This window comes from Pseudonaja textilis, chromosome 10 (assembly GCF_049901715.1).
Source record: "Pseudonaja textilis isolate UNSWEBS1 chromosome 10, rPseTex1.2, whole genome shotgun sequence".
Taxonomy (NCBI): Eukaryota; Metazoa; Chordata; class Lepidosauria; order Squamata; family Elapidae; genus Pseudonaja; species Pseudonaja textilis.
This window is the reverse complement of record NC_141999.1, coordinates 22,834,029-22,859,212: the sequence shown is the minus strand read 5'-3', so window position 1 is coordinate 22,859,212 and position 25,184 is coordinate 22,834,029. Positions and strand designations below refer to the sequence as shown.

Sequence of the window (25,184 nt, the reverse complement as noted above, 5' to 3'; positions counted from 1 at the left end):
ACCGAAGGACTCCCAAGGATGTTGTAATGGTCATAAGTGTGAACAAATAGGAGCCAGCTGTGTGCAGCAGCAGCCAAAAAAGCCAATCCAATCCTAAGCTGCATTAACAGAGGGATACAATCAAGATCGAAGGAGTTACTAATACCACTCTATAAAGTCTTAGTAAGACCACACCTAGAGCACTGCATCCAGTTTTGGTAACCACATTATAAAAAAGATGTTGAGACTCTAGAAAAAGTGCAGAGAAGAGCAACCATGATGATGAGGGGGACTGGTGGCTAAACCATACAATGAACAGTTGCAGGAACTGGGCCTGGCTAGTCTGGTGAAGAGAAGGACCAGGGGAAACAGGATAGCATCTTCCAATATTTGAGGGGCTGCCCCAGAGAGTAAGAGGGGGGTCAAGCTATTTTCCAAAGCACCTGAAGGCCAGAAGAAATAAAGGATGGAAATTGAACAAGGAGAGATTCAACCTGGAAATAAAGAGGAACTTTCTGACAGTGAGAACAATAAACCCATGGAACAGAAGTTGCCCTCGGAAGTTGTGGGAGCACCATCACTTGAGACTTTCAAGAAGAGACTGGACTGCCATCTGTCAGAAATGGTGTAGGGTCTCCCGCTTGGGCAGCGGGTTGGACTAGATGACCTACAAGGTCATTCCAATTCTGATTATCTGTTCACTGCTTAATAAATCATCATTTAATCATTTCAGCAGAGCTCCGGCTAATTCCCGGGCAATTCAATATAATTAAAATATAGAATCCTCCCTTTCCCCCCCACCCCATTAATGCAGGTCACATTGTGTTTGTTATGGGAAAATCTCCATGACTCTGACAGACGCCTCTGCTGAAACATCCTTTGTTCCCATGGGGCGGTTTCTTGTTTTCATCTGGAATAAACATTCCAGTCTCTCTCTCTCCTCCCCTCATCTGTTTGGCAAGCTGTGAAGCAGTAAAAATGAAAGCAGCCTGAAGACACTTTGAAAGCTTGACATAGTAGCCAAAAATTACGTCACTGAAAAAAAGTGACCGATGACCGTTTTTCACACCTGGGACCGTTGCAGCATCCCCTGTGGTCACCGGATCAAAATTCGGATTCGCTTTTGCAATTGACTCATATTTACGATGGTGGCAATTTTTGCAAATCTGGTTCTCCAACTTTTAGGGGCCTGGATGCTTGGGGAGCAACCAACAGCGACCTTTTAATTCTTGAAACGTTTTCTGCCCCCACCGGGAGCTGAACTAGTTTGGCTGAATCGGGTGGCCTGCGGGTTTTTCCCGCATGGCCCACCTAGTCATCCATCTTCCTCCCGCAAGGCAGAAAATTCTGCTGGAAATTTCCACCAAGCATTCTCTGCTCCGCCAGCGATGTGTTTGCACTGGATTCAAGGGTGCCAAACTCTGGATCTCAAAAACTGCCAGGATGTCAACATCGGCTAATTAGCGTTGACTTTTGCTTCCTTTCCTTCAAAAATATTAAAGAGTTTAAGCCTTAGCAGGCTGTCCTCGAGTTATGACCAAAATGGAACCCAGAATTCCCATCGTAAGGCGAGGCACCCAGGTGACCGGACCTGATTTGACACCTTTTTTGTGTGGTTGTCATTTAAATGTCGTGGCCATTAAGTGAATCAATGTATTCCTATGGGTGCTTTTGCTAGTTATTGGCTGGAAAGGCACAAAACGGGCAGAATGCAGGTTTGCAGGCTGACTCTGCCGACTGCCAGCAGTTTGATCCTGACTGGCTTGAGGTTGACTCAGCCTTCTACTCTTCTGAGGTCGGTAAAATGAGGACCCAGATTGTTGGGGCAATAGGATGACTGTAGTGTAAACCATTTAGAGAGGGCTGGAAAGCATTGAGAAGTGGTATATAAGTCTAAGGGCTATTGCCTTCCTTCCCTCCCTCCCTCCCTCCCTCCCTCCTTCCTTCCTTCCTTCCTTCCTCCCTCCCTCCCTCCCTCCCTTGTGGTTAGAATGCAGTATTGCAGGCCGACTCTGCTCATTGCCAGGAGTGCGATCCTGACCAGCTCAAGGTTGACTCAGCCTTCTGTCCTTCCTTCTGAGGTGGGTAAAATGAGGACCCAGATGGTTGGGGGCAAGAGGCTGACTCTGTAAACTGCTTAGAGAGGGCTGTAAAAGTACCGAGAAGCAGCATATAAATCTATTGCTAATCCTTTTGCTACTAATCCTATTGCTTTGTTAAAGGGATTACAGGATGTACCAGCTTGTAAGTTTTGAGGAAGGGAAATCCATTTCCTAAACAAGTGACTTTAAGAAATCCATGCTGGGGAAATTTCCCAGAAAAATCCTCCACCATGGTTTGGCTTGGGAATCGGTGAATTTTTGAGGGCTCCTGAAAAACTCCAGCCGGGAGTGTGTGGGTGGGGAGGAATTCTTATTTTTGCATTTTAATTCTTCGCACGGGTTGACAAAGGACATCTTCCAGCCAAACCTCCGTTAGGACAATTGCTTTGTTTTTAGTTTTGCATCATGAGTGATTGCAAAACAGGAAAAGGAACTGGTAGGTAAACATGTAAGATACTGGTAACCTTTAGCCTTCAATTCCTGGTTTTTCCAGCTTTGACACTTCAGTGCGGGTTCACGAGACCTCAAAGAAGGAAGAGGTTTCAGGCTCACTCTGCCCACCTGCCGTCTGCCAACTGTTTGAGCCTGACCGGCTCAAGGTTGACTCATCCTTCCATCCTTCCGAGGTCAGTAAAATGAGGACCCAGATTGTTGGGGGCAAGAAGGTGACTCTGTAAACTGCTTAGAGGAGGCCGTAAAGTACTATAAAGTGGTATATAAGTCTAAGTGCTATTGCTATTTTCCTTCCTTCCTTCCTTCCTTCCTTCCTTCCTTCCTTCCTTCCTTGTGGTTAGAATGCAGTATTGCAGACTGACTCTGTTCATTGTCAGCAGTTCGATCCTGACCGGCTCAAGGTCGACTCAGCCTTCCATCCTTCCGAGGTCAGTAAAATGAGGACCCAGATTGTTGGGGGCAAGAAGGTGACTCTGTAAACTGCTTAGAAAGGGCTGGAAAGCACTGAGAAGCGGTATATAAGTCTAAATGCTATGGCTCTTCTTCCTTCCTTCCTTCCTTCCTTCCTTCCTTCCTTCCTTCCTTCCTTCCTTCCTTCCTTCCTTCCTTCCATGTGGTTAGAATGCAGAATTACAGGCTGAATCTGCCCACTGCCAGCAGTTCGATCCTGACCGGCTCAAGGTTGACTCAGCCTTCCATCTTTCCTTCCGAGGTCGGTTAAATGAGGACCCAGATTGTTGGCAACCCTGGGACCCTGCGACCCGTCATAAACACGAGTCCTTTGCCAAGTGCCTGAATTTTAATCACGTGACCATGGGGGGGAGGGGATTGCAACGGCCATAACTGTGAAAAACAGTCCCTTTTTCCCAGTGCTGTTGTAACTGCGAATAGTCACTAAACGAACACTTGTAAATCGAGGACAACCTGCCACGAGAACGCCTGCCTCTTGTCTCTCGGGGTGGCCCTGCTTCTCTGCCGGGAACAGGGTGTCCTTTCATTCAGACTTTTCCTTGAAGCCCTACAGAAAGACAACAGCAAGCGAGGACAAAGAGGTCAGGTTATGATAAAAGGAGAATATTTGTAGCTCAGGGTTGAACTGGGGTGCTCTCTGAGCTTGGTGGTTTCTTTACAGACGTTTCATGACCCAATCAGGTAATGTCATCAGTGCTAGAAGGGAGTGGGGTTGGGGAGGAGGAGGAGGAGGAGGAGGAGGAGGAGGAGGAGGAGGAGGAGGAGGAGGAGGAGGAAGGTCGGACTGTGGCTTCTTGATGTTCTCTGAGCTTGATGGATTTTTTGCAGATGTTTCATGACCCAACTAGGTAACATCATCAGTGCTAGAAGGAGTGGGGTTTGTGGAGGAGGAGGAGGAGGAGGAGGAGGAGGAGGAGGAGGAGGAGGAGGAGGAGGAGGAGGAGGAGGAAGGTCAGACTGTGGCTTCTTGATGTTCTCTGAGCTTGGTGGCTTTTTTTTGCAGACATTTCATGACCCAATTAGGTAACGTCATCAGTGCTACAAAGGAATGGGGTTGGAGGAGGAGGAGGAGGAGGAGGAGGAGGAGGAGGAGGAGGAGGAGGAGGAGGAGGAGGAGGAGGAAAGTCGGACTGTGGGGTCCTTGATGTTCTCTGAGCTTGGGGGTTTTCTTGGAGACATTTCATTACCCAACTAGGTAACATCATCAGCACTAGAAGAGAGAAGGTTCGTTCTCATTCTTTTGAAGTTCAACATTTATAGAAAAAGAAATCTGCTGTTATATCGATCATGATTGGAGCCTTCAGGGTGTTAGCAGAATAACAGAGTTGGAAGGGACCTTGGAGGTCTTCTAGTCGAACCCCTCCTCAGGCAGGAGTCTCTATTACACCATTCCGGATAAGTGGCTGCCCCATCTCTTCTTAAAAACCTCCGAGATACCCGAATAAGTTCCTCAATATCTAAAATATCGAATTTATCAAACCTGAACCGTGGAAAGAAGAGAGTCCACTCCTGGGCAGTGAGCCAAGCCGCGCGTGGGGTGCACTGCCCCGCGTGACAAAACCAGCATAGCAACAGATGCACAACTCCTAAGAAGCCAGCAGGTTGAGTAGGCAGGATGCTGAAAAGATTCTTCCCACGCTGTATGTGGTTAAGAAGACGACTCTGGCTAAGTGGGGAAAGGAAAGCATTTCTAAAAATAAGAAGGAAAACTTGGTTAGGAGTTTTATTTGCAAGCCTGGCTCAGTCTGTGCGGTTTCTGGTGGATAGATAGTTCTCCTCTAAACTATTAAAAGTCAGGTGCTGTATCTAAAAATAAATGCAAGGGGGGCATGGATGGATGGATGGATGGATGGATGGATGGATGGATGGATGATCTGGTAGGTAGATGATAGAGAGAGGGAGGGAGAGAGAACAGGATGGATGGATGGATGGATGGATGGATGGATGGATGGATGGATGGAAGATAGACAAACAGAGAGGAATAGATGGATGTTGGATGGCTGGATAGATGGATAGATAGATAAGTGGATGATAGATTGATAGATATAAATAACAGATATTTAAATAGATAGATAATATAGAAGATACCAGGAGATGATAGATATAGATAACAGATAGATAGACAGACAGATAGACAGACATGATATAGAATAAGTAGATAGAGGAATGGATGGAAAATGGATGAATGGATGATAGAAAGATAGAGGAATGGATGCATGATGATTGATAGATAGATGATAGATAGATAGATAGATAGATAGATAGATAGATAGATAGATAGATAGATAGATAGATAGATAGATAGATAGATAGATAGATAGATAGATAGATAGATAGATAGATAGATAGATAGATAGATAGATATAGATAGATGATAGATACATAGACAGACAGATATAGATAGAATAGATAGATAGATAGATAGATAGATAGATAGATAGATAGATAGATAGAGATATAGATAGATAGATAGATAGATAGATAGATAGATAGATAGATAGATAGATAGATAGAAAGAGATAGATGGACAGAGTGATAGATAGATCGATAGATAGATAGATAGGTAGATAGGTAGATAGATATACGGACAGACAGACAGTCAGTCATAGATTGGTAAAAAGAAAGAAAGAAAGAAAAAGAAAGAAAGAAAGAAAGAGAAAGAAAGAAAGAAAGAAAAGAAAGAAAGAAAGAAAGAAAGAAAGAAAGAGAAAGAAAGAAAGAGATAGAGGTAGATAGATGATAGACACAGATATAGATAGACAGAAATAGATTGGTAGATAGACAAGACAGACATAGATAGATATAGAAATAGATGATAGACAGACAGACAGATATAGATAGGCAGATATAGATTGGTAGATAGATAGATAGATGATGGATGGATGGATAGATAGATGATGGAGTCGGAAGGGACCTTGGAGGTCTTCTAGTCCAACCCCTTGCTCAGGCAGGAAACCCTGTCCCATTCCAGACCAGTGGCTCTTCTTAAAAGCACCCACAAGATGTTCCAGTGATTGACTGCAGAAACAGGCTTGTTTAAACTTGCTGGATTTAACCAGTGTCAGAAATGGTGTAGGGTCTCCTGCTTGGACAGGGGGTTGGACTAGATGACCTACAAGGTCCCGTCCCAACTCTAATAATCTGTCATTATCTGCATAGCTTTCTCACAGGAGTCCTCTCAATTTGGAAAGAGGACTGAACGTGGAATGTTCCTGTTTTCGTCTTGAGTGTTTATTTTTGGAGGAGAAAAGGAGCAGTTGACACCCGAAAGCTTCTTAGGAAATGTTTGTTTTCTTCGCATTTGACTTCGCTTAGCCTCTTAGATCTGGTTTAGTTTGCTTCCATGGCTTCTTGCTGGGACAGAGAACAAAAACTTACTAGAAAATATTTGCTTTTTTAGTACTTGACTGAGCTTGACGTTAAAGGCATATTTAATTTGCTCCTTTTACGGCTTGGGGTTTGCTCAGGGAACTAGATTCTGGCACTCTAAGGACGGGCATTTACCAGCAGGCTGTCCAAGAAGGAGAAAGAGCATCTCTGAGCATATACAGAGGGCTTCCAAGTAAGCCCAAAGGAGTTAGAACTGGAAATGGTTCATAGGTCAATGACCAAAAAAACGAAATCAAGAACCGATTTCGCCCTGTTCTCCCCCTGTTCTAGGAGCTCAGGGACCCGACTCCCTCCCTTCTGGCTCCTTCAGATGTAATCATGAGGACTAGCGCCAGATTCCAACCTGCCAGCTTTAAATGGCTGCTGGATCTTCCTTCGCGGCGCTTGGCGAGCCCCCCCAAGAGATGCTCAGCCCTTCCTGGACCCATCCACGATTCCAGAGAGAGACAATTTCGCTGGGGAGGGGGTCCTGTGTGTACCCCCCCCCCGAATCGGGAGCGCACACGCTGCGCTTCCCTTGCTCCAGAGGCTTGGGCAGCGGGAAGAGGAAGGAAGAAGGAGAAACAGAAGAAGGATAAGAAAAGGGGAAAAGGAGGGAAGGAGATACAGAAGGATAGAGGAGAAAATAGAAGGAGAGGGAGAAGGAGAGGAAGTGGGAAGGAAGGAGGAGGAAGAGGGAAGGAGAGAAAGAAGAGGGAGGGAGAAGGGAGAAGGAAGGAGGGGAAAAGAGAAAAAGGTGAAGGAGATAGAGAAGGATAGAAGAAACAAAGAAAGGAAGAGGAGGAGTGGAAAGAACGGAGGAGGAGAGGAGGGGAGGAAGAAGGAGAACGGGAGGGGGAGAAGAAGGAGAGAGGAAGACAGGAGGACAAAAGGAAATGATAGAGAAGGAGAATCAGAAGATAGAGGAAGAGAAGGAGAGGAGGAAGAGAAAGGGGGGAAGGAGATTGAGAAGGATACAGAAAAGAGGAAAAGGAGAAAGAAAAAGGAGGAAGTGTAGAAAGAAGAAAGGGGAGAAGGAAGATAAAGTGAAAAGGGAAGGAGAGAAGAAGGAGGGGAAAGGGAGGAGTAGAAAGGGAAAAGGGAAGGAGATAGAGGAGGAGAAAGAAGAGGAGAGGAAAAGAAGGAGGAAGAGAAAGAAGAGGAGGAGGAGAGAAGGAAGGAAGGGAGAAGGTGAAAAGGGAAGGAGAGAAAAGGAGGGGAAAGAAGAAAAGGAGGGGGAAGGGAAAGGAGGAGAAAGAAGATGAGAGAGGAAAGAAGGAGGAAGAGAAAGAAGAGGAGGAGGAGAAAGAAGGAAAGGAAGGAAAGGGAAAGGGAAGCAGAAAAAGGGGGGAAAGGGAGGAGAAAAGGGAAAAGGGGGAAGGAGATAGAGGAGGAGAAAGAAGACGAGAGAGGAAAAGGGGAGGAAGAGAAAGAAGAGGAGGAGGAGAAAGAAGGAAAGGAAGGGGAGAAGGCGAAAAGGGGAAGGAGAGAAAAAGGAGGGGAAAGGGAGGAGTAGAAAAGGGAAAAGGGGGAAGGAGATAGAGGAGGAGAAAGAAGACGAGAGAGGAAAAGGGGGAGGAAGAGAAAGAAGAGGAGGAGGAGAAAGAAGGAAAGGAAAGGAAAAGGGGAAGGAGAGAAAAGGAGAAAGGGAGGAGGAGAAAGAAGGAGATAGAGGAGGAGAAAGAAAGAGAGAGGGAAAGGAGGAGGAAGAGAAAGAAGAGGAGGAGGAGAAAGAAGGAAAGGAAGGGAGAAGGTGAAAAGGGAAGGAGAGAAAAAGGAGGGGAAAGGGAGGAGTAGAAAAGGGAAAAGCGGGAAGGAGATAGAGGAGGAGAAAGAAGACGAGAGAGGGAAAGAAGGAGGAAGAGAAAGAAGAAGGAGGAGGAGGAGAGGAGGGGGGGGGACCCGCACGGCGCAACCTCCCCGATTCTCCCAGGGATTCAGGTGAGCTCCACCCTCGCTTCTCCCTTTTTCCACTTCCCTCCGCGCGTCGTCGCGCTCACAAGGCAGCCGGCCAGCCCAGCGCCGGAGCCAGGTATGCCGGCCCTGCCCGGAGGGGCTCCTAGGATTCAAGGCAGGTGGGCGAGGAGGACCTGGGGGGCTGGAATCCCCCACCCGCCCCACCCACTATGTAAGTCTGGGGGGGCTTGAACCCGGTGGGGGCAGGGGGCAGGTTTCTACTCTGTTCCTCCAGGAAAGACCCCTCCCCAATCCCGGAGTCCAAAGGAAGGCTTTGGCTTTCCTTGGGGTCTTTTTTGGGGTGTGTGTGTGTTCAGCCTGAAGACCCTTCATGGGTGGGTTGGGGGGTGGATGGGGGGGCTTGGAAGGGGAAAAAGAAGAAGCCAACAATCTGCATAGAGTTATTTGGGATTTGTGGGTGCCCCAGACTCGTGACTTGATCTGGTCTATCAAGAAGCCCCCCAAGAATCAAGAATATTGAGGCGATGCTGGGAACGCGATGAAGAACTCTTAGAAATTATTTCAATCGCTAGCTGGCTATCCCGTCCTTTTCGCGAGGAAACGATGTGGTGGGGCTTAGTTTTTTTGGGGGAGGAAAGTAAGGAGGAGAAAATTCTGCCTCTGCTTACCAGCCTCCATCGGTAGTCATCTGGCTAGAGTCCTGTCGGTGTGGGAGAGAGTTGAGGGCTGTTTGGAAACGGAAGCAGCAGCGTTTGCTGTGTGAGCAAGAAGGAGACAGCAAGGAGCCTGGGGCATGGCTGAGCTCCCCGGCCGTGGGAACAGGTTTCTTTTCAGGTGAGGAGTGAGAGAGCTGGGGCTGTTTGGAAACAGAAATAGTATTTGCTGTGTGAGCAAGAAGGAGACAGCATGGAGCCTGGGCGTGGCTTAGCTCAACTGCAGTTGGAACAGGTTTCTTTTCAGGTGAGGAGTGAGAGAGCTGGGGGCTGTTTGGAAACTGAAACAGTATTTGCCGTGTGAGCAAGAAGGAGACAGCATGGAGCCTGGGCGTGGCTTAGCTCAACTGCAGTTGGAACAGATTTCTTTTCAGGTGAGGAGTGAGAGAGAGTTGAGGGCTGTTTGAAAACAGAGAGTATTTGATGTGTGAGCAAGGAGACAGCAAGGAGCCTGGGCGTGGCTTAGCTCAACTGTTCTATACTAAAGCTGTTTGTGCTGTGAAACCGAAACTCCTCTCCTCTGCTTGTGTTTTGCATTTGGAAGAGATTTCTTTTCAGGTGGGGAGGGGGAGTAGAACCCCTTAGCATCAGAGTATGTTAATAATAATAATATAGGAAATATTAATGCTCCGATGGTCGTTTGGAAAAATCCTTTCTTAGTGAGCCCCTAGAAGCCAAGAGGAACATACGGGCTGAATTTTAAGTGTTTCAAAGATATTTCAGGCTCCGTAGAGGCTTCTCCTTCTGACCTTTGAGGGGGTCCAAGATATTATCTTGGATAATATCTTCCTGGGTTAATATCTTCCTGAGTTTAGATAATATCTTCCTGAGTTTCTTAGGAGGGCGAAGAAGGTTTGCCAAGTCTTCCTCCATGGGAGAGAAATGCAATGAAAACCGGCTTCGAAGTGGTTTTTTTTCCCCCATTGCTCCAAGTTCTTTCCCCCACAAAAGGCCATCACTGCACCGGAGGAAGGTATGGCCCGTTTAACGTCCTATTTTATCCCTTGTCAGAGGCCCGGAGTTACCTGCATAAGGGAGTAAAAAAAATGGGATAAACAAATAAAGCAGAATATTGGTAGGTCAGGGTTGAACTGGGGGCTCCTCGGGTTTGATGGTTTTCGTGCAGACGTTTCGTTATCCAGCTAGGTTACATCATCAGTATCAGGAGAAATAAAATGGGGAGACCTTCCTTTTTGTCCACGCAGGTGAAACGCGGGCCTCCTAAAGATTTTTTTTGGGGGGAGGCGGGGTGCATGAAAGGAGCCCTTTTCACCCCTCTCTAGCCCGGCCTCTCGGGGTGGGGGTTCAAAGCGGTTGCGTTTCCCCCGGCTGCCTCTTCCGCTGGCTGGAAGGATTCCCACGCAGTGCCGGGAATCTGTTGTGTCACGTCCCCTTTTCCTGTTCTCTCTGGCAGTTCGTTAAGGGACCGTTTGAAGTTACAACGGCACTGAAAACAGCGACCTTTTTATCCTTTTTCAAGCTTATGGCTGACAGTCGCGGGCCTCCCCATGGTCCCCGGTCAAAATTCAGACGCTCAGCAACTGGTTTGGTTGTGTTGTCCTGGGCTCACCTGGCCCCCTTTTGTGACCTCCCTTCCTTCCTACCTCTGTTCTTGTTTTCTTCCTTCTTCCTCCCTCTGTTCTTTTCCCCTTCCTTCTTCCTTCTTCCCCCATTCTCTTTCTTCCCCTCTCTTCTCTCTCCCTCCCTCCTCCGTCTTCTTGTTCCTTCTTTTTTCCTTCCTTTTCCCCTATTCTCTATCCCCCCCTCTGTTCTTGTTCTCCTTCCTTCTTCCACATTCTCTCTCTCTCCCTCCTCTTCTTGTTCCCCTTCCTTCTTTCCTTCCTGCCTTCTTCCCCCATTCTTTCCCCATTCTCTCTCCCTCCCTCTTCTTGTTCCCCTTCCTTCCTTCTTTCCTTCCTTCCTTCTTCCCCATTCTCTCTCTCCCTCCATTTATTCTTGTTCCCCTTCCTTCTTTCCTTCCTTTCCCCATTCTCTCTCTCTCCCCCTCCTCTTCTTGTTCCCCTTCCTTCTTTCCTTCCTGCCTTCTTCCCCCATTCTTTCCCCATTCTCTCTCCCTCCTCTTCTCCCTCCTCCTTCCTTCTTGTTCCTTCCTTCCTTCCTTCCTTCCTTCCTTCCTTCCTTCCTTCCTTCCTTCCTTCCTTCCTTCCCCCATTCTCTCTCCCTCCCTCTTCTTGTTCCCCTTCCTTCCTTCTTTCCTTCCTTCCTTCTTCCCCATTCTCTCTCTCCCTCCATTTATTCTTGTTCCCCTTCCTTCTTTCCTTCCTTTCCCCCATTCTGTCTCCCCCTCCCTCCAAAGTCTAACAAGACCCACTTCCAGAAAGATTGCCTGGCTTCTTCTGGGTTGTTCTCCAGACAGAAGTAAACATGTGTTGCTAACTTAACCACGGCAGAGATCCACTTAACATTCTCCGGCCAGAAGCGTCGTAAAATGGTGGGAAGCTCCCTCAGCGAATGTTTCACTTTGCATCTGAAATGTTGGGCTCCGTTGTGGTCCGACTTCAAGGACTGCCTTGTACTTGCAGCCGTAATGGCCCAGAAGGACCCACGCTAATGCACTCCGGCTTGTTGTTTTCGTTCCGAGATGGATTTCGTTCCCGTGCCAAGGAACGAGAAGCAAAACAGGGCCAAGTCCCACCAGACTGGGAAATGACTTCACACAGAGGCACTTAGCAAACCCCAGAACATTTCTCAGGCTTTGGTTCAGCCACCACTTTCCTTTCTCCATTAACCTGGGAGGCATCGGTCCTTTTTTAAAAAACGTTGGTCTCGCTCTCTGGAAAAAAATATATACGCATACATACATACATATGTTTTCTTAAGTTTTTGCAGGTACTTACATGTATGTTATTCATCTTTGTTCGGGTATTTTCCCACGAGATAGATAGATAGATAGATAGATAGATAGATAGATAGATAGATATAGATAGATACACACACACACACACACACACACACACACGGCTTTCTTAGGAGGTGCTTTTAGCCAGGCCAGGCCAGGTTGTGTTTCTCAATGCTGCATACCAGGACAGAAGGGGAACCTGCTGATAGGCGGTGGGGTAACTTTGGGATTTGGGATGAGCGAGTGGGCAAATCCAGGAATGATAAGGGTTTGGTGGCTGTGATGGGCTTGGCCTGCTCGGGTATAGACAGGTAGTCCTCCATTAAGAAGCATTTGTTTAATGACCGGTTGAAGTTACAACAGCAGGGGAAAAAGTCACTTGTGCCCTTCCTTCCTCCTTGCCTCTGTTCTTGTTCTCCTTCCTTCCTCCCCTTCCTTTCCTTCCTTCCTTCCTTCCTCCCTTCCCTCCCTTTCATTCCTTCCATCCTTCCTTCCTTCCTTCCCTTCCTTCCTTCTTTCTTTCCTTCCTTCCTTCCTTCCTTCCTTCCTTCCTTCCTTCCTTCCTTTCTTTCTTTCTTTCTTTCTTTCTTTCTTATCTTCCCTCCCTCCCTCCTGTTTTTGTTCTCCTCCCTTCCTTTCTCTCTCCCACACCTCCCTGCCTCTGTTCTTTTCTTCCTTCCTTCTTTTCCCTATCCATCCATCCATCCTTCCTTCCTTCTTCCTTCCTTCCCTATCCAGCCTTCCTTCCTTCCTTCCTTCCTTCCTTCCTTCCTTCCTTCCTTCCTTCCTTCCTTCCTTCCTTCCTTCCTTCCTTCCTTCCTTCCTTCCTTCCTCCCTTCCCTTCCTTCCATCCTTCTTCCTCCCTTCCTTCCTTCCTTCCTTCCTTCCTTCCTTCCTTCCTTCCTTCCTTCCTTCCTCCCTTCCCTTCCTTCCTTTCCTTCCTTTCTTCCTTCTCTCTCCTCCTGTTCCATCCATCCATCCTTCCTTCTTTCCTTCCTTCCTCATCCATCCATCCTTCCTTCTTTCCTTCCTTCCCTATCCTTCCTTCCTTCCCTATCCTTCCTTCCTTCCTTCCTTCCTTCCTTCCATCCATCCATCCATCCAAAGTCCAACAGACTCATTTACAGAAATATTAGCTGGCTTCTGGTTGTTCTCCAGACAGTTCCAAAGTTCTTTTCAATTTGACCTGCTATTTTATTTATGTCCAGGAAAGATATCAGCTGGCCATAAACTTCTCCCACTGGCACATTCCTTTCCCAAAAAAGCTCCCCTGATAGGATGGTGTTTGTTTTTTTCCTTTACGCCTGCCTGTCAGATGCTTCTGGGCTCACCTCCCACCATCCTGGCACCGCATCCCATCAGATACCAGCCTTTAGAATTGGCAGCCTGGGATGCCCTTGTGAGGCTGGCTCCATCCAAGCACCCTCTGGGGGGACTTTTCAGATAAGCTGGGGTGGTTCTGTTTTTGGAGAAATATGTCTAGTTCTTGGAGGTGGTGGAGAGGAGACGCAGCTAATAATCCTTGACTTACAACTGTAATTGACCCTAGAATTGTGGTTATAAGTTGTGTCAGCCGTTAAGCATGTTATTACATCACCGTGTCCAATTTTACCAAAAAATTTTTTGCAGCAGTTGTTAAAGGAACACCAGAGTCATTAAGCAAATCCATTGTCCACGATATGTTTTATTTGCCAGAAATTGGTACTAAACACCCGTTTCTAGCAAAAAATACAAACAAACCACTATTACAAATTGTGGCCCTTTTAAATACAAACCGGTTACCAAACACAACCTGCAATCACCTAGTTTTGTCCCCTGAATAGAATAACAGGGTTGGAAGGGACCTTGTAGGTCATCTAGTCCAACCCCCCCTCCCAAGCGGGAGACCCTACATCATTTCTGACAGATGGCAGTCCAGTCTCTTCTTGAAAGCCTCCAGGGATGAAGCTCCCACAACTTCTGAGGGCAACTTCTGTTCCATGGGTTGATTGTTCTCCCTGTCAGAAAATGTCTCCTTATTTCCAGGTTGAATCTCTCCTTGATCGGTTTCTACCTCAGATCTGACACCCAATCATCCCTGGCCATCAAGATGTAGAATCTGACTTGTAAAACACAGGTAGGCTTTGCGCCCCAAACTTCCTTCGCTAAGCAAGATGAAGTGAGTTTTGCTCCATTTACAAATCACTGTGCAGTTACTAAGTGAATCACAAGGTCCTTGAGTGAATCTGGAAAACTGGCATAAGTACATGCCAGTTGCCAAGCGCCCAAATTTTGATCACATAACCCCGGGATGCTGCAACGGTCATACGTGTGAAAAATGGTCATATGTCACTTTTTTCAGTGCTGTTATAGTTTGGTCACTAAACCAGTGGTTGTAAGTGGAGAACCACCTGTACCATTTTTGGCATCTATCATAACCTCAAATGATCACTAACCTCTTTGGAGAACATGAATGATGACACCCAGCCCCTGAATGTGCTTCATTGGAGAATCTGATTTATGACATACCCGGGAGGGAGCGGGGAAAACAGCATCACAGGGGACTGTAAATTAAGTATGCCAGAGTTGGCTTCATTTAGGTCAATGCTGACATGTTGCTCCTAATAAATATTTTGACTTTTTTTGAAGCTTGGCTCGAGGCTCATGATTTAATTAGGGCAATCGCCGGAACCCTGTCACTAGGATATAACAATCTGGCCAGTCTGAATATTTTTTGGTGCATTCGGGAAGACTTAAGCCAGTCTGCGCCATGTCCCTGTCGGAATCTGACTCAGAGGGGGAGGCTGAGCAGCTGACAGGGAGTGGGAGTGTGGCTCCATTGGCTGTGGAAGAAATTGGGGAGGGGCAAAGTCTGGCTGGGCAGAGCAGGAGAGAGGTAGAGCAAGAGAGAGGGAATTTGGAGGAAGACCCAGGCCCGCCCCCTCTTCATCCTAGGGCACGCAGGGAGGAATGGAGAAGAGAGCAACGTGGGTTGCATGGCTTACGGGGGAGGAAAGGGCCCTGATTCCTTTCATTAGCCACACCTGGGAAGAGAGTTTAAAAGAGATGCGTCAGCTGGGAACAAACGTGAGCTTATCTTGTGTTTGCTTTGGTTATCTGCCTTCCTGGCATCCTCTCAACTGTGTGTGTTTTGCCATGTTTTCAAGTCTGAAATTCCTTCTCCTGCCCTGTCAAGTTAATTACTTCAGTTTAATTTGTTTGGATTTTTAGTCACAGTCTGTATGTACTTTGTTTTGGACTGAATTTCCTCCTCTTCAAAGCTGTTCCTGGGAGAGCTTTTCTCCAGCCAGACGGTAACCTGGACATTGGGGGCAAAGTTGGAGATAATAAAAGGACTCTTCTTGCTCATTTAACTGGGTTGTTTTTGTGCCACGCCCCTTTGGGTCATCACAGTCTGCCTGTTTTTCTTTCGGCCTGGAAAAGGAGGTGGCCGGCATAAAAAAACTAAAGAAATAAAACGTGAGAGAGGATCATCATTTGAAAAGTTTCCTGCCCGAGCAGGGGGTTGGACTAGAAGACCTTTGAGGTCCCTTTCAGCTCTGATATTCGGAGGGGGGGGGAACCACACTTGTGTAAACTGTGTTTGCTTGGAGGATCTGAAAAGAAGCTCAGTCAGCAACCGGTTCTCAGGATTAATAAATAAATAAAAGCCCGCGGGTGAAGGGAAAAGACATTTTTTACGGCCAGATTTTTTTTTGATAAGGCTCATGGTTTTGTTTTTGGGGGTGGGGGGCAGAATTTTGTCTACCTCTATAAATGGGTACAATTCAAGCTTTTATCTGTTCAGAGGACAGATCAACTCTGTTGCCGGTCGGGCAGAGCAACCTGTATTCTGGGTTTATTAAGCAGGGGGCAGGTCGTAATTATTTGGCTCTTATTTGAGGGGTATCTCAGCCCCAAAGGTACATTAGCACAGGGGTCACCAACCTTTTGGACCTCAGGGACCCCCAAACTCATAATTTTAAATCCCGTGGACCAGAGACCCTGGGAAAATCCCCCCAAAAAGTCTGCAGGAAAATTCCCCACCCTGTTTTCCTACCGATCAATTGTTCTTTATTTGGGATCGCAGCTCCATTCTCAGGGGGAGAGAGAGACTTTTGGCTTCATGCAAGGAAAGCAGCAGAAGCAGCAGAAGTCTTTCTTTCTCTCCCCCAAACTCCTCCAGAAATGAGTCTTTGTGAAACTTGTCGCACCAGCGAAGCCTCTTAGAGCAGGAGGCCTTGCAGGGTCCCAAAGACTCATTTCTGGCGGAGTTTGGGGGAGAGAAAGAAAGACTTCTGCTGCTTTCCTTGCCTGCAGCCAAAAGCAGAAGAAGAAAGAAGCAGGCCAGCCGCGTGGGGCAAGTCGGGCAAGTTCCTCCCCTCCACCCTTCCCCCCCTCCCCTCACTACCTCGTGTTGTTTGCAATGCAAGCATTGTGTTCTTGCGGGCCATGTGGACAACACAACCTTGTGTTCCTGCACAGCCTGGATTAATTGCTTTGGGGGGTGACATTTCTCTGCGGACCATCAACATTTTCTCGCAGACCGCCAGTGGTCCCGGCCCACTGGTTGTTGACCACTGCATTAGAGAGCATCAATACGTGACATGGTTGAGACAAAGAAAACGGGCGGCTTGTCTTCCAGCAAAAAGTGGAGGCCCTCTTTGTTCAGGGAGAGCTTCCTTTAGTAACAGTTCTCAGTTGCAAAGGGTGAGGAAGGAGTAACTGTTCAACCAAACCCTCGCGTTGACGGCTGTCATAGGTCTGTAGAAAGGCGTCTGTCAACCTCAGTCCCTGGAACAGGTTTGGATTTTTGACTCCCAGAATTCCTCAGCCATCTCTCCCAATTGTTGAGATTTGGGCTGGTTAGGGGATGCTGGGAGTTGGAGTCCACATGTCTTCAGGTTGCTGAGATGGAGGGTGGCTGGGGAATTCTGGGAGTTGGAGGCCACACGTCTTCCAGTTGTTAAGATGGAGGCTGGCTGGGGAATTCTGGGAGTTGCAGGCCACAGTTCTTCCAGTTGTTAAGATGGAGGCTGGCTGGGGAATTCTGGGAGTTGGAGGCCACACTTCTCCCAGTTGTTAAGATGGAGGCTGGCTGGGGAATTCTGGGAGTTGGAGGCCACACGTCTTCCAGTTGTTAAGATGGAGGCTGGCTGGGGAATTCTGGGAGTTGCAGGCCACAGTTCTTCCAGTTGTTAAGATGGAGGCTGGCTGGGGAATTCTGGGAGTTGCAGTCCACACTTCTTCCAGTTGTTAAGATGGAGGCTGGCTGGGGAATTCTGGGAGTTGCAGTCCACACTTCTTCCAGTTGTTAAGATGGAGGCTGGCTGGGGAATTCTGGGAGTTGCAGTCCACACTTCTTCCAGTTGCTGAGATTGACAAACATCGCTGTAAAAGGGAAGGAAGATCATATAAGCACAGTGGCAGTTTCACTTAGCAACTGCTTCGCTTAATGGCCACGTTGCTGGTCCAGATTGCGGTCGTTGAAAAAGGAATACTTGCGAGCTGAGAGAGGTTTCCGGCTGAAAGTTTCAGGGCTGCTCACAAAAAAAACCTCCAACTTTTCCAGTTATGTTTGTCTAGCTGGGTCTATGCTTGGAAATCAAAGAGACCAATAATTGGATATCTCATTCTGGCTTCTGGGGCAGACTTTCTCCCAAATTGGAGAAAAGGAAGAAATCTTACTGGGGAAAAAGAGCCATTTTAGGAAAATTGACAGCTAGTCCTTGACTTACGACCACAACTGATCCCAACATTTATGTCGCTAAGTAAGACATTTGCTGAGTGACTTTTGCCCCGTTTTTATGACCTTTCTTGTCGCATTTTGTTATCGGAATCCCTGTAGTTGTTAAATCAGTAACATTGTTGTTAAGTCACTTTTTTTCGGTGCCGTTGTAACCTCCGAGGCCACTAAACGAACCATTGTAAGTTGGAGACTCCCTGTATTTTCAATTTGCTCTTTCAAATGTATTTGCCAATAATTCACCAGGCGCCTTCACCTGTTTGAAAAGCCTAGTTTTAAAATCTGTGCCAGTCCGGTGCCATGTTAGCACAGGTAGGAGGAAGCCAGTCACCTTGGAATTGGCAACATGAAATTTTAACGACCTACTCACAGGTGTTAAGGTACAATTCCAGATAATTGTTTTCTCCACAACTGGTTCATCGTCTCGCTTTTGCAAAACCTTCTGGCCAAGCCTGATGTCTTGCCCTGGAGGAGGAAGGTAAACAGCTGACAGGGAGTGAGAGTGTGGATCCCTTGGCTGTGAAAGAAACTGGGGAAGGACAAAGTCCAGCTGGGCAAAGCAGGGGAGAGGTAGAACAAGGGAGAGGGAATTCAATGAGGAAGACCCAGGCCTACCCCCTCTTCATCCTAGGGCACACAGAGAGGAACGGAGAAGAGAGCAACATGGGTTGCGTGGCTTATGGGGGAGGAAAGGGCCCCGATTCCCTTCATTAGCTGCAGCTGAGAACACAGTCTATAAAAGAGGAAGCTGCGCACACAGAGTTGTTGGGAGCCAACGTGAATTTATCTTGTATCGTAGTGGCTTATCTGGGTTCCTGGCGTCTTCCCAACTGTGTGAGTTTTGCTGTGCTTTCAAGTCTGCCATTCCTTCTCCTGCCCTGTCAGATTAATTACTTCAGTTTGGTTTGTTTGGATTTTAAATTACAGCTCCTGTGTACCTTGTTTTGGACTGAATGTTCTCCACTCAAAGGCTGTTCTTGGGAGAGATTTTCTCCAGCCAGAAAGTAACCTGGACACTGGGGGAAAAGTTGGAAATAATAAAGGGACTCTTATTGCTTATTTGACTGTGTTGTTTGTGCCACATCCCTGATCATCGCACCTGAATCAATGGAGGCTGAGGACCACCACAGTGGTGGAGAAGTTTTGATCAACTTTGGAGAAGAGCTAATCTTGTCCAAGAGGGGGGTTAAAAAAAGCTGCATTTGAGACAAATAAGACATAAGAATTTATTTGTCATTACACTCGCAAGCGGGTGCAACGAAATGAGGTTTCATTAAGAATATTTTAATGCCTTCTTTAAGACAGGCTTCTTGCTTACATAACCCTTACATAGCAAGAAACTTGGTGTAAGAGGCCATTAGAATATTCTTCCTGTTACGACATCCTGCATTTAATGACCACATTTGGGGTGGAGAGAGACAGTAAGGAGGTGTAATGGGATAGCAGGTTGTTTGCAAGCTCTTCAGCCTTCTCTGAAAATCAATTTTATGGGCTAAGCAGCAATGTTAGAGAAAAGAAGAATTAAGGGGGACATAATTCCAGTATTTGAGGGGCTGCCCCAAAGAAAAGGGGGTCCGTTTATTTTCCAAAGCACCAGAAAGGCAGGACAAGAAACAACGGATGGAAACTAATCCAGGAGAGAAGCAATCTGGAATTAAGGAGAAACTTCCTAACAGTGAGGACAACTAACCAGTGGAACAACTTGCCTCTAGAAGTTGTGAATGCTCCAACACTGGAAGGTTTTAAGAAGAGACTAGATAGTCACTTGTCTGAAATAGTATAGGTTCTCCTGCTTGAGCAAGGGGCTGGACTAGAAGACCTCCAAGGTCCCCCCCAGCTCGTTCTATTCTATTCCCAGAATTCCCCAGGCAACTGGTGTGTATTTATGAGGGTTGCATAATCCTGGGGTTATGGGGTCACCGTTTGCAACCCTCCCAGCTGGTTCCCAACCATCCAAGGCAATGGGGAAAGCCCGATTTGTTTAGGGACAGAATTATTTGCTTAAGAACTACAGCGATTCACTTAACAACTGAGGCAAGATTGTCATCATATGGAGAAAACCCGCTCCCTGTCAGCTGTTCGTCTTCCTCCTCGGATTCAGACTCCGACAGGGGCATGACAGGGAGCTATGCTGTTTTTTTTAGCTCAGCTGAGGCGCGGCACGAATCAGCTGAGCGAAAAAAAATCCAAGGGAATATAGGAGAGGTAACGGTGGGGGCAAGTGGGTGGGCCCAGCCAGAGGTGGTATTCTGCCGGTTCTCCAGACCAGTGGTCGCCAACTGGTGGGCCAAGGACCACTGGTGGTCCGCGAGAAAATTTTGGTGTCCACAAATTTCCCCCCAAAGCAATTAATCCAGGCTGCGCGGGAACACAAGGCTGCACCGCCCACGAGGTCCACGCACCCACTGGCCCCCACCGTTCGGCTAAGCGCAAACCTTACCTTGAGTAGAGCCACACGAACTGGAACTGGAAGGTAAGACCAACGGCGGGGAAGAGAAATCCGCCCCAGGGTGGCTTGCTGACGTTGGTGGGAAAGTCGGTCCCATATTCCGGAGCTGCAGGAGTCACAGGACCGGCCCTTTGGTCATCCCGGAGCAGCTCCTCCAGTCTATGGCAGGCCGGTGCACCCGGTTGGAGGAGCAGCTACTCCGGGGTGTCCAAAGGGCCAGTCCTGTGACTCCTGCAGCTCCGGAATATGGGACCAACTTTCCCACCAACGTCAGCAAGCCACCATCAGTCAAAATTCATATTAGTGGTCTGTGGGATTTAAAATTATGGGTTTGGTGGTCCCTGAGGTCCAAAAGGTTGGCTATCCCTGCTCCGGACTACTCAACATTTCTGCTACTCCTATGCCAGAACCAGTCCAAACCGGCTAAATACCACCTCTGACCCAGTTGTGTGAACCCAGTTGTAACAGTAACACGAATCTCATTATCTGCTTTTCTTTTCTCTTTGCATGCCGGCTACTTGTTCTCCGCTACCAGGAGGAGAAAAATGAATATTTCCCGGTGCCTCTCAATTGCCACAGCATTACTAACCCTGGTGGCTCTCAAGGCCTACATCGAATGGACGGCCGAGAAGGAGGAACGATACCCCGTGCCCCGTGCTGTTCGTTGGGAAGGTGGCTTCATCACCCCCATCCAGCCTTTCAAGGATATCTCTCCGGCCTTCATCTTCCATCACTTTAACGCCTCCTTGCAACAATTCCGCCACAGCATCCCGCGGGCAAAAGCTTACTGGAACGATAAGCAGTACAAAAACTTCCGGGCGTTAGAAGAAGGTTCGGCGGTCAATGCTTCCCGGAATAAATGCCCCAGCGCCGACGTGGAGGAACTGGCCACCAAGATCAAACACTTCAACTCGTATCCGGAGCTTTATAAGAATTTCATCCTCTACGGGGACTGCAGGAATTATTCCCTCCTGATCAACGAACCCCGTAAGTGTGCCGAGACGAAGAATAACACCTTCCTGCTCTTGGCCATCAAATCCGTGCCGGGCAATTTTGCCGCCCGCCAAGCCGTGCGGGACACTTGGGGGCAAGAAGGAGAGCCCGGCGGGCTGGCCGTCCGCACTGTTTTCTTGCTGGGCACGGCGGAGGGGCAGTTCGGGCCCCGCCTGCAACACTTGGTCCATTTCGAGAGCCGGAGCTTTGGCGACATCTTGATGTGGGATTTTGAGGACACTTTCTTCAACCTGACCCTGAAGGATTCCCTTTTCCTGCGCTGGACGCTGGACTATTGCCAGGGCGTCCGTTTCATTCTCAAGGGGGACGACGACGTATTCATCAACACCCCAAAAGTCTTGGGGTACCTGAGCTCGGTGGACGCTAACAAGCCCCTCTACATGGGGCAGGTGATGTCCAATGCTTCGCCCTTCCGGGTCCATCGGAGTAAATACTATGTGCCAGAGTCGTTTTACGTGGGGCCCTATCCTGCTTATGCGGGAGGTGGGGGCTACATAATCTCCGGACCCCTAGCCTCGTTGCTCCTCCTCATTTCTCAGTTCGTGGCCTTCTACCCCATCGACGACGTTTACACGGGGCTGTGCTTCCAAGCCCTGGGCATTCCTCCTCAGCCCCACGCCGGCTTCATGACCTTCGATATCGCCGAGAAGGACCGGGAAGACCCTTGCGTGCACAGCCAGCTGCTCTTGGTCCATCGGCGCAGCCCCCAGCAGACCCTCCACCTCTGGAAGCAAATCAACGATCCAAATCTCCGATGCGGACAGGAGGCATCGAAGCCCCAACCGCAGAAGCCGCCGGGATTCTGATGGAACTGAGGAACGGATGACGTGGGGTTTTTTCCGTCCTCTGGCCTGCAGTGGGGAGAGGCTCAGGCCCAAAATCTCATCAGAGTATTTCAAAGGGGACACCCTCCCCCACAACTTTTAGCGTGCTTTTGAAGGGCAGGAGCTGGGAATGTTCACCCCCTTGGGGCCTGGTCAACGTGGCTGCCATCGGCCTCTTCTTAAAATCCCTGTTTGTCTTTCTGGAGATACCCTGGTAGAAGGCAGAGCCATACCAAGAGTTCAGGAAACGCTGTTTACAGATCTAAGAACCATCCTTATTTTTCTACCAGGCTGGTTGGAAAAGGGACACAGCCTCTACCTGGCCTTACCTGAGAATGCCAGGGCTTCAAGTTTGCTTCCCTCACCTGGTGCCCTCCCAATTGGCCAGCAAAAGCTGGATTTCTAAGAGGAACCTTCCTCCACATCTGGAGGCTACTCAGAGAGCCAACCTGACCTGCCTGGATTGCAGAAGGTGAAGTATTGTCCACAAGTGTTTTATTTTGTTTTATTTTTTTTCCTTTGGGGCCCGAATGCTTGGGAGCCAATGCCTCCCTCCCACAGTTGGATAAACCAAGAAACCGAGGCACGAAGCCAAGCCTTAATAACCACGGAGCGCTTCATGCAACGTGGCAGAAGAAAAGTGGAAATAAGGTTATCATCGGAAGTGAGGATAGCCGTGGTGGCACAGTGGCGAGAATGTAGCATTGCAGGCTAACTCTGCTGATTGCCAGAAGTTTGATCCTGACCGGCTCAAGATTGACTCAGCCTTCTGTCCTTCTGAGGTGGATAAAATGAGGACCCAGATTGTCAGGGGGCGAAATGCTACCGGGGATGTAATTTGGACCCTAGGATAGTTTTGGTGCCCGATAGGATCTCCTTCTCCGTTCCACCGATCCTTATGCCTTTGGACTCCTTGACCATTTCTGTATCCTCATCTCTAGCAAAATTCATGCACTTTAAAATGTCCAGACCCGTATTATCCTTCACCTGTCAAGAGGTAATGGTCAGGTTTTGCAAGTCTGAGACATGAATCCGTAAATTGGTCAGAAAACTTCAACACTTCTCGAAATGCACTTGCTGTGTCGGGCCCATCCAGGTGAGAATATCTTCTACTCCAAGCCCCTGAAAGGATTTGAGATAGACAAATATGTATATATATATATATCTCCTTTCCAGAAGAATTACAGGATTGAGGACTTGCAAACGTCAAACTGTTTCCGTCAGCTGCCACTTATGCTACGATGCAGGTGCTAAGGGAGAGAGAGAGTGGGGGACAAAATGTATTCCTTTAATGAGCCTTGTCCTAGGAGACCCTCCATTTAGTTGACTCTCTAAATCTTGGAGAGGTCTGCAAAAGCACCGCGTGAAGCGATAGCGAAGCCTAAGGGCCCTTGCTATTGCTGATGGTTTAGGGCAGGGGTGTCAAACTCAAATTCCAGGGGCCTGATCTGGCCTGCAGGGTGCTTAGATCTGATCCGCAGTGAAATTACAGTTAACAGATAATCGGAGTTGGAAGGGACCTTGTAGGTCATCAAGTCCAACCCCCCGCCCAAGCGGGAGACCCTACACCATTTCTGACAGATGGCAGTCCAATCTTTTCTTGGAAGTCTTAAGTGATCCTGCTCCCATAACTTCCGAGGGCAACTTCTGTTCCATGGGTTGATTGTTCTGTCAGAAAGGTTCTCCTTATTTCCAGGTTGAATCTCTCCTTGATCAGTTTCCCATTCATTATTCCTCTTCTGGCCTTCAGGTGCTTTAAAAAATAGTTTGACCCCTTCCTCCTCTCTGGGGCAGCCCCTCAAATATTGGAAGGCTGCTCTCCTGTCTCCCCTGGTCCTTCTCTTCACCTGACTAGCCAGGCCCAGTTCCTGCAACCGTCCATCGTATGTTTTGGCTTCCAGTCCCCTCATCATCCTGGTTGCTCTTCTCTGCACTTTTTCTAGAGTCTCAACATCTTTTTTATAATGTGGTGTCCAAAAATTGAGTTTGACACCCCTGGTTTAAAGAGAGCTCAGTTGCTTTTGACTTGACCAAATGGGGTGGGGGGGAATGGGATGCCCCAGCTTCTCCTGCCCACGCTGTAACCACCTCCTGCTGTAATAAAAACGTGACTCGGGTACCATCAGTCTTGGAGAATGTCGACTGGCGATTTGTGTGAACAGGTGTTTCGGGGGAAATGTCGGGCTTGGATCTTGAAAGCAGCAGGTTACGGGTAGGCCTCAACTTAGGACAATTGAAAATTTCCATTGCTAAGCGACACATCTAAGTGAGCTTTTCCTCCTTTTAGGACTTTCCTGGCCACCACTGTTAAGTGAAACAAGGCAAGGGCTAAGTTAGTCACCCGGTTGTTAAGTGAATCTGGCTTCCCCATTGACTTTGCTTGGCGGAAGGTCGCAAAAGGGGATCACGTAACTCTGGGACGTCATAAATATGAATGTGTCTCGGTTTTGATCACAAAGATGCTGCAATGGTCCGAAGTGTGAAAAATGGCCGTGTCACTTTTTTTCAGTGCCGTTGTAACTTGGAACGGTCACTGTCATGCCCGTCGGAATCTTGATTCGGAGGGGGAGGCCGAGCAGCTGACAGGGAGCCAGAGTGTGGCTCCATTGGCTGTGGAAGAAACTGGGGAAGGGCAAAGGCTGGCTGGGCAGAGCAGGGAAGAGGTAGAACAAGGGAGAGGGAATTCAGAGGAAGATTCAGGCCCACCTCCCTCTTCATCCTAGGGCACGCAGTGGGGAAGGGAGAAGGGAGCAATGTGAGTTGCATGGCTTACAGGGGAGGAAAGGGCCCTGATTCCCTTCTTTAGCTTCAGCTGGGAACACCGTGTTTAAAAAGGGAAGCTGCGCACAGCAAGTTATTGGGAGGAAATCATGAGTTATCTGTTATTGTCGGGGCTCATCTGGGTTCCTGGCGTCTTCCCACTGTGTTTATTTTGCTGGCCTTTCAAGTCTGCAATTCCTTCTCCTGCCCTGTCAAGTTAATCACTGCAGGGTGGTTTGTGTGGATTTTTAGTTACAGTCTGTATGTACTTTATTTCCTGATTGAATTTCCTCCACTTAAAGGCTGTTCCTGGGAGTTTTTTTTCCTCCAGCCGAAGGTAACCTGCACACTGGGGGCAAAGCTGGAGATAATAAAGGGATTCTTCTTGCTTATTTGACTATGTTGCCTTTGTGCCACACTCCGGGGTCATCACAGTCACTAAATGAACTGTTGTAAGTCGAGGACTACCTGTATTCCCTGCAGAGCGTATCTAATAAAAGCTCAGATTTCTTTTTTTTTTGCAAAGAGGCAGCCAGGAAAACTATGCC

At 48.0% G+C, this 25,184-nt stretch overlaps 1 protein-coding gene across 5 annotated transcripts in view; it reads left to right on the top strand.

Moving 5' to 3' along the window:
* Positions 1-25,184, top strand: part of B3GNT8 (UDP-GlcNAc:betaGal beta-1,3-N-acetylglucosaminyltransferase 8) — a 122,642-nt gene that overhangs the window by 4,764 nt on the left and 92,694 nt on the right. The window contains exons 1-2 of one of the 5 annotated variants that reach the window (XR_015744874.1): positions 8,347-8,449; positions 20,574-23,572. Coding sequence is in view for 4 of the 5 variants with exons in the window: in XM_087940180.1 (XP_087796306.1) it covers positions 8,409-8,449; positions 20,574-21,858 (1,326 nt within the window). In the remaining variant the exon portion in view is untranslated. Of the gene's footprint in view, positions 1-8,346; positions 8,503-18,401; positions 18,424-20,573; positions 24,002-25,184 lie in introns of those variants that run through there. The other 4 variants (XM_087940181.1, XM_087940180.1, XM_087940183.1 and 1 more) reach the window with 4 other exon arrangements.